Genomic DNA, 12410 nt, shown 5'->3' with positions numbered 1-12410 from the left:
CATATCCGCCCCCCACCCCTCAGCTTCCGGACTGAAGTGCCCGTTCCCCAGCTGTGTGTTGTCTGCTGACAGTAATTCCATAATTATTTCCCATATTGCCCTCTGCTGAAGAAAGTCACCTTGCCCAAGGTCATAGCCCCTTCCCTGGAGTGGCCTGTATCCAGTGGCGTGTCAGTTTGGAGAGATCAAGGCCTCACCTGTTTGCTACAATTCAGGTTGACTCTGAAGGGTCATCGCAGCTCCAGGGCTCACTGTGGGGTTATCTAAGGCTGCCGGTGTTACTCATTGAAGTTCAACTTCTCCCTCTTCCCACTCCCTTGTTCCTCACTTGCCCACAAGTGTGGATGCTGAGGCCACCTCCCAATAGACTTCCTGCATGCACACCTCGGAGTTGGTTTCCTCAGAGTTGGTTTTGCCAGAGAATGCAACCTGTGCAGTATTCTCTTCAGCCACCCTTGAGACATTGACGAAAATTGACTATGTATCAGGGTGCAAAGAAAATCCCAACGAATTCCTTCAAAGGAAAACCAAAAAGACCACATTCTCTCACCACAGTACAATGTGATTAACAACCGTCCCCCCAACCACCAACACACATGCGCCTCCCCCCCCCCCCACACCTCTTCAGAATTCAGGTGCTGTGCATACAGCAGTCACTTATATGAAAGTAATATTTTAATGAAAATGGTGTGTACCAACTAAAGTAGGTACAGAACAAGTTCTTACGAAACAGTTTACTCAAATGGAGTCCCTTCCAAGTGTTTCTTCCTAAACAAAACTATAAAAAAAGGAAAATAAGTAGTGACCTTCACAGTTTCACAAAGTACATCTTATTTCACAGAATGGCAGCTTACCACCGCATGAGCAGAGTAGATGTCCAGTATCGGGTGCTGACGTGCCAGGAAAATTACGGGGGACAGAATGAATGTAATGAATTTGAAATGAAACATAAAGCTATCCTTATATTCTAGTTTATCAAAATGTTTTTCTTAAATGCAGTACATTGGTAACTGACATTTGATACAACCTTGGAAGGAAGACTTAAGTAATTAAATAAACACAAACCTTTAAAATGTGCTCAAGTGATGGACTCAGATGTGAATACTGCCCAGCATGTTTGCATCATCCTAAGCTACAGCCGCCATCGCCCTTGGTGATTTCCATCTCCATAGAGGTGGTCCGTTGAGTACTTTGGTCTTTCAGTCTGTGACCCTCCTTTCTTTAGTATTCTTGCCTTCCGTGTGACCTTAGCCGTGGTGACACCTTAAAACTGGTCATTATAAATCACTGTGACCCCGTTGGAGAAGGTCATTGGAAAGACGTGACCGTCAGTCGACCCAGTCGATCAGAGGCCCCCCACCCCCATTCCCTGTCCTTGGAATGTGGGTTCTGCTTGCCTTGCTCCCCACCAGTGGCTGCTCCAAGGATGCAGCCTTAAGCTAATGATACGGAGTTGAGGACACCTGCACAGTATATGTGACTCAACCCAATTAAGGTTAAGATGTGGCTGGCAGGGACAGGGATCCCTTCGTCTTGCCGCCACCCAAGTTCCTCTTGCTTATTAAAACTGCCGCTACTGACCTCTTTCTTCAGTTTCTCCCTGCCCTCTGAGTACCGGGGCCAGTTTCAGATTACACCCGGCAAATCCCAAGAGGGTTGTGAACGAACACACCCTCTCTGCTCACTTCCAGTAATTTCGAGTATCTCATCTCTTAACTTTCCAGCTCACTTCTTCTCACGCCGATTTTAATAATCCTCCCACCAGGAGCTCCAATCCATGGATCTACCTTCTCGTTGTCTCTCACCCCTCCAACCCCAGGCCCTCACTTTCTTACTCAGTGTAATGTGTGTTGTCCAATATTATTATCATCACTACCTTGAATATACCTTCAACCCCCCTCACTCCTCTCTTGTTTTGCTGTTTTCTTTTGGCAAAGCCCTGCCCTTCGTTAAATTCAGCTTTCAACCAGATGCTGAGTGTAGCTGGAGAAGAACACAGCTATCCTGAAAGATCTCCCTCTGCATTCATGACTGCTCACCTAACCTCACTAACAAAGGGCCTGACGGGGTTCCTCAGTGCTGCTCGGCCGTCACATTATACTTTCCCGGTTCATTCACTTTCTTGCTCTTAAAATGTATTCCAAACCTTCTTTTCTCTCCTGACATCCCCAAATCTCCTCCCCGGCCTTCCCCTCAGCTGATGACAGTCTTGCTGCCCTTTCCACCGCACAATAGAATCAGTCAAAAGAAAACTTCTGGAGGGAACTTTAGAAATGTTCCATAGTTTGTTTAGGGGGGTGATTACTGAGTTTATCCATTCGACAAAATTCATGGGGCAGTTACGCTTAAAACCAATACGTGTTGGGGCGCCTGGGTGGCTCAGTCAGTTAGGCAGCTGACTCTTGATTTCGGCTCAGGTCATGATCTTACGGTTCATGGGATGGAGCCCCATGTGGGGCACTGCACAGAGCCTGCTTGAGATTCTCTCTCCCCCTCTCTCTGCCCCTCCCCCACTCACTATCACGTACGTGTACATGCATGCACGCTCTCTCAAATAAAGAAACTTAAACCGATACATGTTATCTATGTAAATTATGTCTCAATAAAAATTAAAAATAACTTCAATAGGTTCCCACCGCTGCACAGAACCACTTACCTGCGTCAGGCTCTGTATTTGGTCTTGTTGCTCAGGCTGGATGCTGCTTGGCCTAGATAAGGCCAGCTCCCCTACTCTTGCACTCGATTCCATTACTCCAGCATTTCTTGCTTCTCCTTCCCGATTCGTCTCCCTCCTGCTTCCATTTGTTGGGTTGTTCGTATCAGTGTGTAAATGTGCTATTATTTTTTAATTAATTAATTTTTTCATTTACATCCAAGTTAGTTAGCATATAGTGCAACAATAATTTCAGAAGTAGATTCCTTAGTGCCCCTGACCCATTTAGCCCATCCCTCCTCCCACAACCCCTCCAGTAACCCTCTGTTCTCTATATTTAAGAGACTTTATGTTTTGTCCCCCCTCCCCGTTTTTGTATTATTTTTGCTTCCCTTCCCTCATGTTCATCTGTTTTGTATCTTAAGTTCCTCATATGAGTGAAGTCCTATGATATTTGTCTTTCTCTAATTTCACCTTGCATAATACCCTCTAGTTCCATCCACATAGTTGCAAATGGCAAGATTTCATTCTTTTTGATTGCCGAGTAGTACCCCAGTGTGTGTGTGTGTGCGTATGTGCATGTGCACGCGCATACACACACGCACACGCGCACACACACACACACACACACACACCACATCTTCTTTATCCATTCATCCATTGATGGACATTTGGGCTCTTTCCATACTTTGGCTATTGTTGATAGTGCTGCTATAAACATTGGGGTGCATGTGCCCCTTTGAAACAGCACACCTGTATCCCTTGGATAAATGCCTAGTAGTGCAATTGCTGGGTCATAGGGTAGTTCTATTTTTAATTTTTTGAGGAACCTCCATACAGTTTTCCAGAGTGGCTGTACCAGCTTGCATTCCCACCAGCAGTTCAAAAGAGATCCTCTTTCTCCGCATCCTTGCCAACATCTGTTGTTGCCTGAGTTGTTGATGTTAGCCATTCTGACAGGTGTGAGGTGGTATCTCATTTAAACATGCTGTTATTTCTCCCAATTTAAAATTCACCCTCTCCCCCAGAAAAACCTCTCTTCATACCACTTTTTTCCATTTACTGCTCCATTTCTCTTCTCCCCTTTTAGCAAAATTCCTCAGAATACTTGCCTGTATTCACTTTTCCCAGCTCTACTCCCCTTTTCTCTGGAAACCACATTAATCAGTGTTTTGCTCATCTGCAGGCCTCTGGAACCACTCCTGTCAAGGATATCCATGACTCCATATTGATAGACCTAGTGTTCAGTCCTGAGTCTTTACCCTGCTTGACTTCTCAGCAACATTGGGCACTGTTGAGGACTCTCTGTCCTTGACATTTTTCTTCACTGCCTTCTAGGAGAGGACCCTTCTGTAACTCGCCTTACCTGCTGGTTGTTTCTTCTCCATCTCCTTTGCTCATCTCTCCTTGTCTCCTTGGTTTTCCAATGATATGGTGCCCCGATGTGTCATCTCACTGCCTTCACAATCTTACCCAACTGATACCTTTAAATGTCTTAACAATGCAGTGGACCCCCAAATTGTTATTTGCAGTTTAAAAGACTCCTCTGAAAAGTACACTCATACCCAACCATGTATTTGAAAACTTCACTTGGATATCTAATAGGCAGTCCAAACTTAATGCATTCAAAACCAAACTATGGAGGATTTTCCCTACCAGTTGAAGATTTACTATAAAGGTATAATAAGACAGTATAATGTAGATACATGAATAGACAAAACGTCCAATGGAACCAAACAGCAAACTAATAAATAGACTCATACCTACACAGAAATCATATCATAACAGTCATCACTGGAGATTGGTAAGGAAAGAGGAAAACTATTCAATATATGGTGCTGGGGTAATTAAATGCCCATAAGGGAAAAATGGAAATGGATGTCCCCCTCAGATGATAGCCAAAGTCAATTCTAGGTGGATCAAGAATTTTATTTGGAAGGCAAAATCTAAAGATTTTGAGGACAATAGAGAAGAGTATCCTTATGTTCCTGGAGCAGGGAATAATTCCTTCAGAAACAGCACAAATCATAAATGAAAAGATTGATAAATTTAATTTCATTAAAATTTAGTATTTCTGTGCATCAACAAAAGACATACTAAAGAAAACCCAAAGGCAAGCTTCATCCTGGAAAAAATACATGCATCGTAAAAAGTGACAAAAAAAATAGAAGTCAGAATATATTAAGAATCATAATCAAAAAGAACAAGAAAAGCCTAGTAGAAAAATGGAGAAAAGACAAGAATAAGCATTTTACAAAAGGGGATGTATATGAAAGGACACTAAACTTCTCTAGTAATTACAGAAATGTGAACTGTAAGAATACAATGAGACACCATTTAACACCCACCAGTATGGCAAAATTAAAGAGTCAGCCAGGGGGCACCTCGGTGGCGTAGTCGGTTAAGCGTCCGACTTCAGCCAGGTCACGATCTCGTGGTCTGTGAGTTCGAGCCCCGCATCGGGCTCTGGGCTGATAGCCTGGAGCCTGTTTCCGATTCTGTGTCTCCCTCTCTCTCTGCCCCTCCCCCGTTCATGCTCTGTCTCTCTCTGTCCCAAAAATAAATAAAAAACGTTGAAAAAAAATTTTTTTTAAAAAAGAGTCAGCCAGTATGAAATGTTGGATTTTATGTGGATAACGGGAATTATTAAGTATTGATGGTTGAGGGCAAATTATTACAACCACTTAAGAAAATGGTTTGACAGTACTTAGTATAATTGAGTATGCATGTGCAGACAAAACTCTTGTACGTATACACTGTACTATGTACAAGAATGCTTGTACCAGAATGTGTGTTTGTGTGTGTGTGTGTGTGTGTGTGTGTGTGTGTGTGTGTGTGTATGTCAAAAGCAAGGAGTGGAGAAGGAAAGGGGGAAAGAGAAGAAATTAGTTCAATGTCCCTCAACAGGAAACGGAATAAAATATGCTCAGTCATACACTGGATTTATATAGTAATAAAAACAAATGAATTATGACTATAACAACATGGATAAATCTGAAAAACAGTGTTTTGAAAACTAAACAAGGGAATCTTTAAATAAAATTGAGAGTAACGGGCACCTCCGGGTAGACGTAGGGATGGGATAGGTGGAGTCAGGATAAAGTCCCACACAGGGGACTTCAAAGTTGTTGCTTTGTTTTAATTCACCTAAATAGTGGGTACACAGGTATTTGTTTCATTTATCAAAAATTTTCATATATATTAAATACCATTTTTGTAAGTAGATGTCAGAATCAAAATTGAAGTTTTGGAAGTGCTTCACTTAGAATAAAAAAAAGACTAATAAGCAGGTCATGAATACTCCCACATCTTTCATTTTTTTTTAACCTCTTGTTTCTTTTACCCTCAAGTTGGAGTTATTTGTAACCATTTTCCCCCTCATATGAGCTAGTACTAAAGCTGATACAACCGTAACATTTTGAAAAATCTTTTAAAATCCATGCAAACTAATTCATTTTAAATCAAGTTGTTAGGGTACAAGTCTTTCACAGTAATGAACTAGGTTCATATTTTATGTGATTCCCATAATCTGTTAATAAAAAAGATGTGATTATTATTGCCCTCTCGACTTTACAACAGGCCACAGAAAAAGCCTAGTGAATGAACTGAAATTTTTCATCGCTCAAAGTTTCATGCATTCGTGCTGTTTCCAGGAAAAAATCAGTGCCATCAATGTATACGTGTATTTCGTAAACAAATAATTCAGGTGTTTCCTGTAGCTGGTGTTTTTCTTATTAACACTGTATGACTGACTTTAATCTTTATGTGAATATGTATTTAATAGGAAATTGCCCGGCATTTACGCCCTGGAACGCTCAGAGCAATCTTTGGTAAAACTAAGATCCAGAACGCTGTCCACTGTACTGATCTACCAGAGGATGGCCTATTAGAGGTAAGATAAAGAAAGGTAAACGTCATATTTGTATTTCAAACTCGTAATTTCAGCAGTTCTGGCGTGTGTAAGAGACCTTTTAATATTCTTGGATTATATACTATTACTTGGCCATGTGATGACTTCAGACTGCAACTTTAAATGACCAAATTGTAAGATGCTGTATTAGCGTATTTTTGTGATTGGCATATATTACGTAGATGGCAATCTTTTAATGTATATATTTAACAATAATTAAAAAAACGAAAAGCTATGGGGCGCCTGGGTGGCTCAGTTAGTTAAGTGTCCGACTTTGGCTCAGGGCATGATCTCACGGTTCCTGGGTTTGAGCCCCGCATCGGGCTCTGTGCTGTCAGCGCAGAGCTGGCTTCGGATCTTCTTCTGTCCCCCTCTCTCTCTGCCTCTCCAGCGCCAAAAATAAACAAACATTAAAAAAAGAAAGAAGAGCTACAGGATTCATTAGATAATGTGAAATGTGTTTTAAAATCAGGTAAAAATTCCATTACCTTAAGTTTCTAGTCATAAAAACACGTAAGGAAATTAAGAAGTCAAATATGCAGTGCGATAATATTAAAAGTAATAGTTACCGTTTACTGACTATATGCTGGGTTCTATCTAGCATGATAGATAAACACTTTGTATAAATTAATTATTTTACTCTCCAAAGGAACTTTAATAGGTTATTACTATTATGTCCATTTTTTCAGTAAAATAAATTGAGACACAGAAGTTAAGTAGTAACATTCTTAAATCAAACCGCTCCTATAGGACAGAGCCATATGTTGACCTCTCATCTGTGTAATTAACATAAAATAGAAAACAATGAAAAATTATAAGAAAATATTAGTGAATATTAGTCTGGTTGGGTTTTTAAAAAGTCATTTCTAGGCCAACAGCAAATAAACTTTAAAAAAAAATTGAAATTTCATTCTGCAGTTTTAACGCTTTTGTATGTCAAAAGGAACTGAAATGAAATGAAAAGACACATGATAAACCGAAGTGATGATAGCATCAATGACAGAAAACGATTGACACCCTGAAAACATATTTATTTTAGAGAGTATTATTTATGTTTTATGTCAAATTTATCAGTCTTTTTTTTTTTTTTTGCCTCTCAAGTCATACAAAGAGAAAGTCTTCCCCCACATTTTGTTTTCATTTTCTTACGTTGAAATGTTCAGTCCACCTGGAACTTGACGTATGGTGTCGGGTGCGGACTAGTCAGCTGTCACAACATCGTTAAATTCTTCCATGCCTTCACTGTTACTTCTCATTTATTAAAGGCTTATGCACATCCGTGCCTGTTTCTGAACTTTCTGTCTTTTTCAGTTGGCCTGGGCCAACAAAGTACTGTTTTTATTATTGTACTTGATACTTTGAAAAAATTTTCTTGCTTTATTCTTTTAAGTTTATTCCTCCACAGGAACTTTACCCTACTCCCCCAGGATGTAAGCGGGACCTTGACTAACATGCTTATAAATTAATGTGGAAGTCACTTATCTATAATTGTGAGTCTCCAACTGTGTATGCCTCTTCTTTTATGCAAGCAATAGGGTGTTTTTTCATAGGGGTCTTGACGTGGCATATTAGATTTATTCTCATCCGTTTTTGTTTTTGTTGCTATAGAGAGTGACTTTGTTAACTCCATTAAGGTTTTTTGCTATAATACAAGATGTTAATGTGATAAACATGTGATTACATGGTAATGTATTCTTATCTAAATTATGCACCCCGGTACGAAATTTTGACATACTTGTGAAATATAAAAATGTAACAAACTTCATTTTATAATTACGCAGGGTATGCCATGTTTATTTAAAATTTTTGCCAACTTTATAAATAGTCCTTTTACCTTCTGAGAGTTTAGGACCCATAGACTAGGTTTGAGTACAGACTGTTCAGTGAAATTGAAATATCATTAAATTATGAAATGTATTACTTTATGAAATTTATGAAACTTTTTTATTTATTACAAAGCCATTTACTAAATGACTAAAATCTTTCTAACTTAACTGCTTGGGGGATTTCATTGTGTTAATAACAGTGTGGTTTAGAGAATTCATCAAAAACCAGAAGTTGTAGCTGCAGCAGCCTGGTGATTCATACTTGATGTAACCTTGGATAAGTCCCTTTTTCTTTCCATGTCTCACTTGTATCAGCAAAATGGAACAAAGACTGCTGACAGAACCAAGGGATGTTCTCCTAGTTAGGGATTAACCGTTGCAGATTGTTACTTGGCTTTAAATGACAAAGTATTATAAAACACTTAGAAGTCAGAATTGTTATCTGTTCATAGGTCTCTAAAGCGAAATTCAGAGCGACATAAAGACAAGCTGTTGGATCAGGGGAGCCCTTTATACTCCTGCTCATTAAGAGAACACCCTTTAGATGTAGGTTGACCGTAAAATGGATTGCCTAATCCAGGAACTTTCCGAAAGGCAGCTCCATTCAGACAAGATGCTAGGACAAAAGACATAAACTGGAACTGTCATTGGCACCCTGGGATTATGGGCTCCCTGTTTACATGGGGAGCCAGGGAAATGGAAAAAAGTTACTTTTCCTTAATCTTTCCCTCAGGTGATATTTCCTGAGCTGAGTTTATTTATTGTCATATGTGTAGAATTTAGAAGGTATGGTTTCAATTCATATTTTATTACCATCTATTTTATGGACTTATTTTTGTAGCCAATGATTACAGCACGTATTACTTGCTGGCATTGTAATGGGATTTCAGAGTCAAACAAGACATTTCTCTTGTCCTTATTGAGCTCACAATAAGCTTTAAGGTCAGGGATCTTTTTTTTTTTTTTTTTTTTTTTAGTGTTTATTTATTTTGAGAGAGAGAGAGAGAGAGAGCGCAAGCTGGGGAGGAGCAGAGAGAGGGAGACACAGAATCTGAAGCAGGCTCCAGACTCTGAGCTGTCAGCCCAGAGCCCGACACGGGGATCAAACCCATGAACGGTGAGATCATGACCTGAGCCAAAACCAAGAGTCAGACACTTAACCGACTGAGCCACGCACGCGCCCGTAGAAGTCTTAACATGAATATAGCAATCGGATTTATTTGGAGGCTCTGAACTGTGACATAACCATTTTTGTGGTTATAGGAATAAATGACAGTATCTCTGGTATGAGACATCTTATAAGGCTGTTTCACTGGTAATGTTCCAGATACTTCATTGGTAGTAACTCTAAAGATCTTAAATTTGAGCTGTAAAGAAAGCATTAATGGCAAAGTGTATAGCAAAACTAGTTGAAAGAAATTCTTTAATTAAAGAATTAAAGAAATATTAGTTTTTACTAAGGGCAAAGGATTCGGAAAGGTGACGCTTCAGCAAGACAGGTACCCTCATATTGCTGAGGACAGCTACATGGCAACAGGTATTGCAAGCCACGGAGTTTTTCCACTGGGTTCCAGAATTCTACTTCTTAGAATCTAACCAGAGGGGGGGGGGGCAGGACTACAAAATAGAAAGTTCCCTGCACAGATGCTCATTGAAGGAGTATTTGGGGCAATTGAAATCGGAAATAATGTGCGTGTCCAAAGGTCCCTCCTCTGAGAAGGCTTTCCTGATCCTCCCTGCCTGTATCAAAGGTCCTTCCGTGTTTTCATAGGGTTTTGCTTCCCTCTCACGTAGCAGCATAGCCCACAGCCGACACAGCCCTGCACCCTGCACTCCACACTCATTTCATCGTGCTAGGTTTCCTCATTCCATAAATGAAGATAATAGCAGTGCCCGCCCTATCAGGTAGCATGGTGCCTTGCACAGAGTAATTGCTCAACAAATGATAGCAATTATATTGTTGTTAACCACAGCACATTGTCAGTTCGCTTACATATATTTCCCCAGAAGACTGAATACTCATAGGGAAGAGAATCTGTCTTGCCCAGCACGTAAATGCTCCTCCATGAATCATTTTTGAAGAAAAAGAGGGAAGGATTTGGTGAAATAAATTATGGTTCATGCACTCCGGGCAGAAGTATGTAACCTTTTTTTTTTTTTTCCCAAATAATGATGATGATGATGAACTACAGCAACAGATGCCAGCCTTGGTTGCACATCTGGATCACCTAGGCCATTTTGAAAATATTGATGCCCAGACCTACCCTTAGAGATTCTAATTATTTTTCTTTTGAACAATTTCAGACTTCAAAAAAGTTGCAAGTACAGTGCAAAACAATTTTTTTTTCATGAACATTTGGGATCAAGTTGCCAGCATAATGTCCTGTATCTGAATACTTTAGTGTGTGTTTTTAACAGAAAGGGGCATTTCCTACATCCAAGTCAGGAAACTAACATCGATATGTTGCTACTGTTTAATCTTTAAATCCCATTCAGGTCTCTCCCATTGTCTCAGTAATGTGTTTTAATAGCAAAAGCATCCGGGTCAGAGTCACCCATTGTGTTTGGTTCTCTGCTTAGTTTCTTTCAATGTGGAACTTGCCTCAGACTTTCTTGCCTGTTGACTTTCGTGACCTTGACACTTTTGACAATAACAAGCAGAGATTCTAATATAATTGGTCCGTTTATTCCTTTGCTCATCAGAAACCTTTCTAGATGGTTTCTGTGTACATTTCTAATGAGACTCTGACACACTGATTTTGCTGAACGGCAGGTATGGCTTATACAAAAGAGTCACTTGTTGGCTCCCCGTTGTCCAGGAAGCTGCGTGATGCCTGTTGGATTTTATGACCCGACATTGTGTATGCCTCCCCCTGCTCCACTTAGCCTGAGTCCTCCTCTCAACGCACATCACTGGTGATATTTCTTGAGTTTTACTTCCTCCTTCATCTTTCCCAAAGCTTCTCTGCTGCTCGTGTTCCTTCTGTAGTCAGTTCCCAGCACTGCTGTTTCCTGATTATCTTCCTAGGAGCAACCAACACTTTACACGTACTGAAGTTGAAATTCTCAAAGTTGCTGAATAGGTATATAGTAGAAAATACAGTGTTTGAATTTTGAATTATATATAACAAAATAGTGTATCAGTCACTGATTCAGATATTTACATTTTTTTAAATTGAAAAGACAGCACTGGGGACACGGCAGTAAAGAGGATCCATGCAGCTCCTGCCTTTGTGGAGTTTACCTTTTAGGAGATAGTAATCATAGTAATTGTTTTTTAGAATAACAAGAACATGGATCTTTCCTCTGTTTTTGTTTTCCTGGTATTCTGTAACTTGGTTATATCACTTTTGTGGTCATAAAACTAAAATTTTTAAAGTTGATCAAATATTTCATTATATGTATAAATAGTTGGTCAAAACAAATATGAGTTTGGATATATAATTATTTCTGCATTGATTCCTGTTCTGGTACACTCTGGAAAAAAGTTAATCAAACATTAGCCAGAAATAAACAGAGGTGTACGAATAAAATGGTTGGACAGGCCTGGCTTTCTTGGCCGTGGTTAGTACGGGCCTCTGCACACACTGACACTCATAATTTATCTTTAGTTTTAGTTTCTATCTCAAAGGAAGAGTTGTGATTTTTACTAGTACACTGTCAAAGAGGGAACAACTTGTACTAAGACAAAAGCGAACAGCTTTCTCTAAGAGATTTAAAAATAGTTCAGTAAGGCTGGGACTTTGACCTTGAGGTGGAAAATGGCAAGAGATAAGGCTAGGAAAGTCATCAAGGGCCTTGTAAAGTCATATTAAGACATCTGAACTTTATCCGGAGGGCAACAGGAATCCAAATAAATGTTTTACACAGGGGAATAGCACAATCGTATCTGTGTTACAGGGATCACTCTGGCTGCAGGATGGAGAACAGATCCAGGGGGAGGGGAGGGGTTCTGGTCAGTCTGGAGGGAGAAAGACCTGGCCAAAGGCTGTTAAGGTAATTTAGGGGAAGATTCTGGTAG

General features: G+C 40.0%; 1 protein-coding gene across 2 annotated transcripts in view; it reads left to right on the top strand.

The window, feature by feature from the left end:
• The window catches only part of NME7 (NME/NM23 family member 7), a 261547-nt gene that overhangs the window by 198182 nt on the left and 50955 nt on the right, over nucleotides 1–12410 (top strand). The window contains exon 11 of one of the 2 annotated variants that reach the window (XM_047839723.1): nucleotides 6438–6545. In XM_047839723.1, the coding sequence (XP_047695679.1) occupies nucleotides 6438–6545 (108 nt within the window). Of the gene's footprint in view, nucleotides 1–6437; nucleotides 6555–12410 lie in introns of those variants that run through there. The other variant, XM_047839724.1, reaches the window with a different exon arrangement.

Source organism: Prionailurus viverrinus, chromosome F1, assembly GCF_022837055.1.
Source record: "Prionailurus viverrinus isolate Anna chromosome F1, UM_Priviv_1.0, whole genome shotgun sequence".
Taxonomy (NCBI): domain Eukaryota; kingdom Metazoa; phylum Chordata; class Mammalia; order Carnivora; family Felidae; genus Prionailurus; species Prionailurus viverrinus.
The sequence above is the reverse complement of the archived record's forward strand: the minus strand, read 5'-3'. Positions and strand labels throughout refer to the sequence as shown.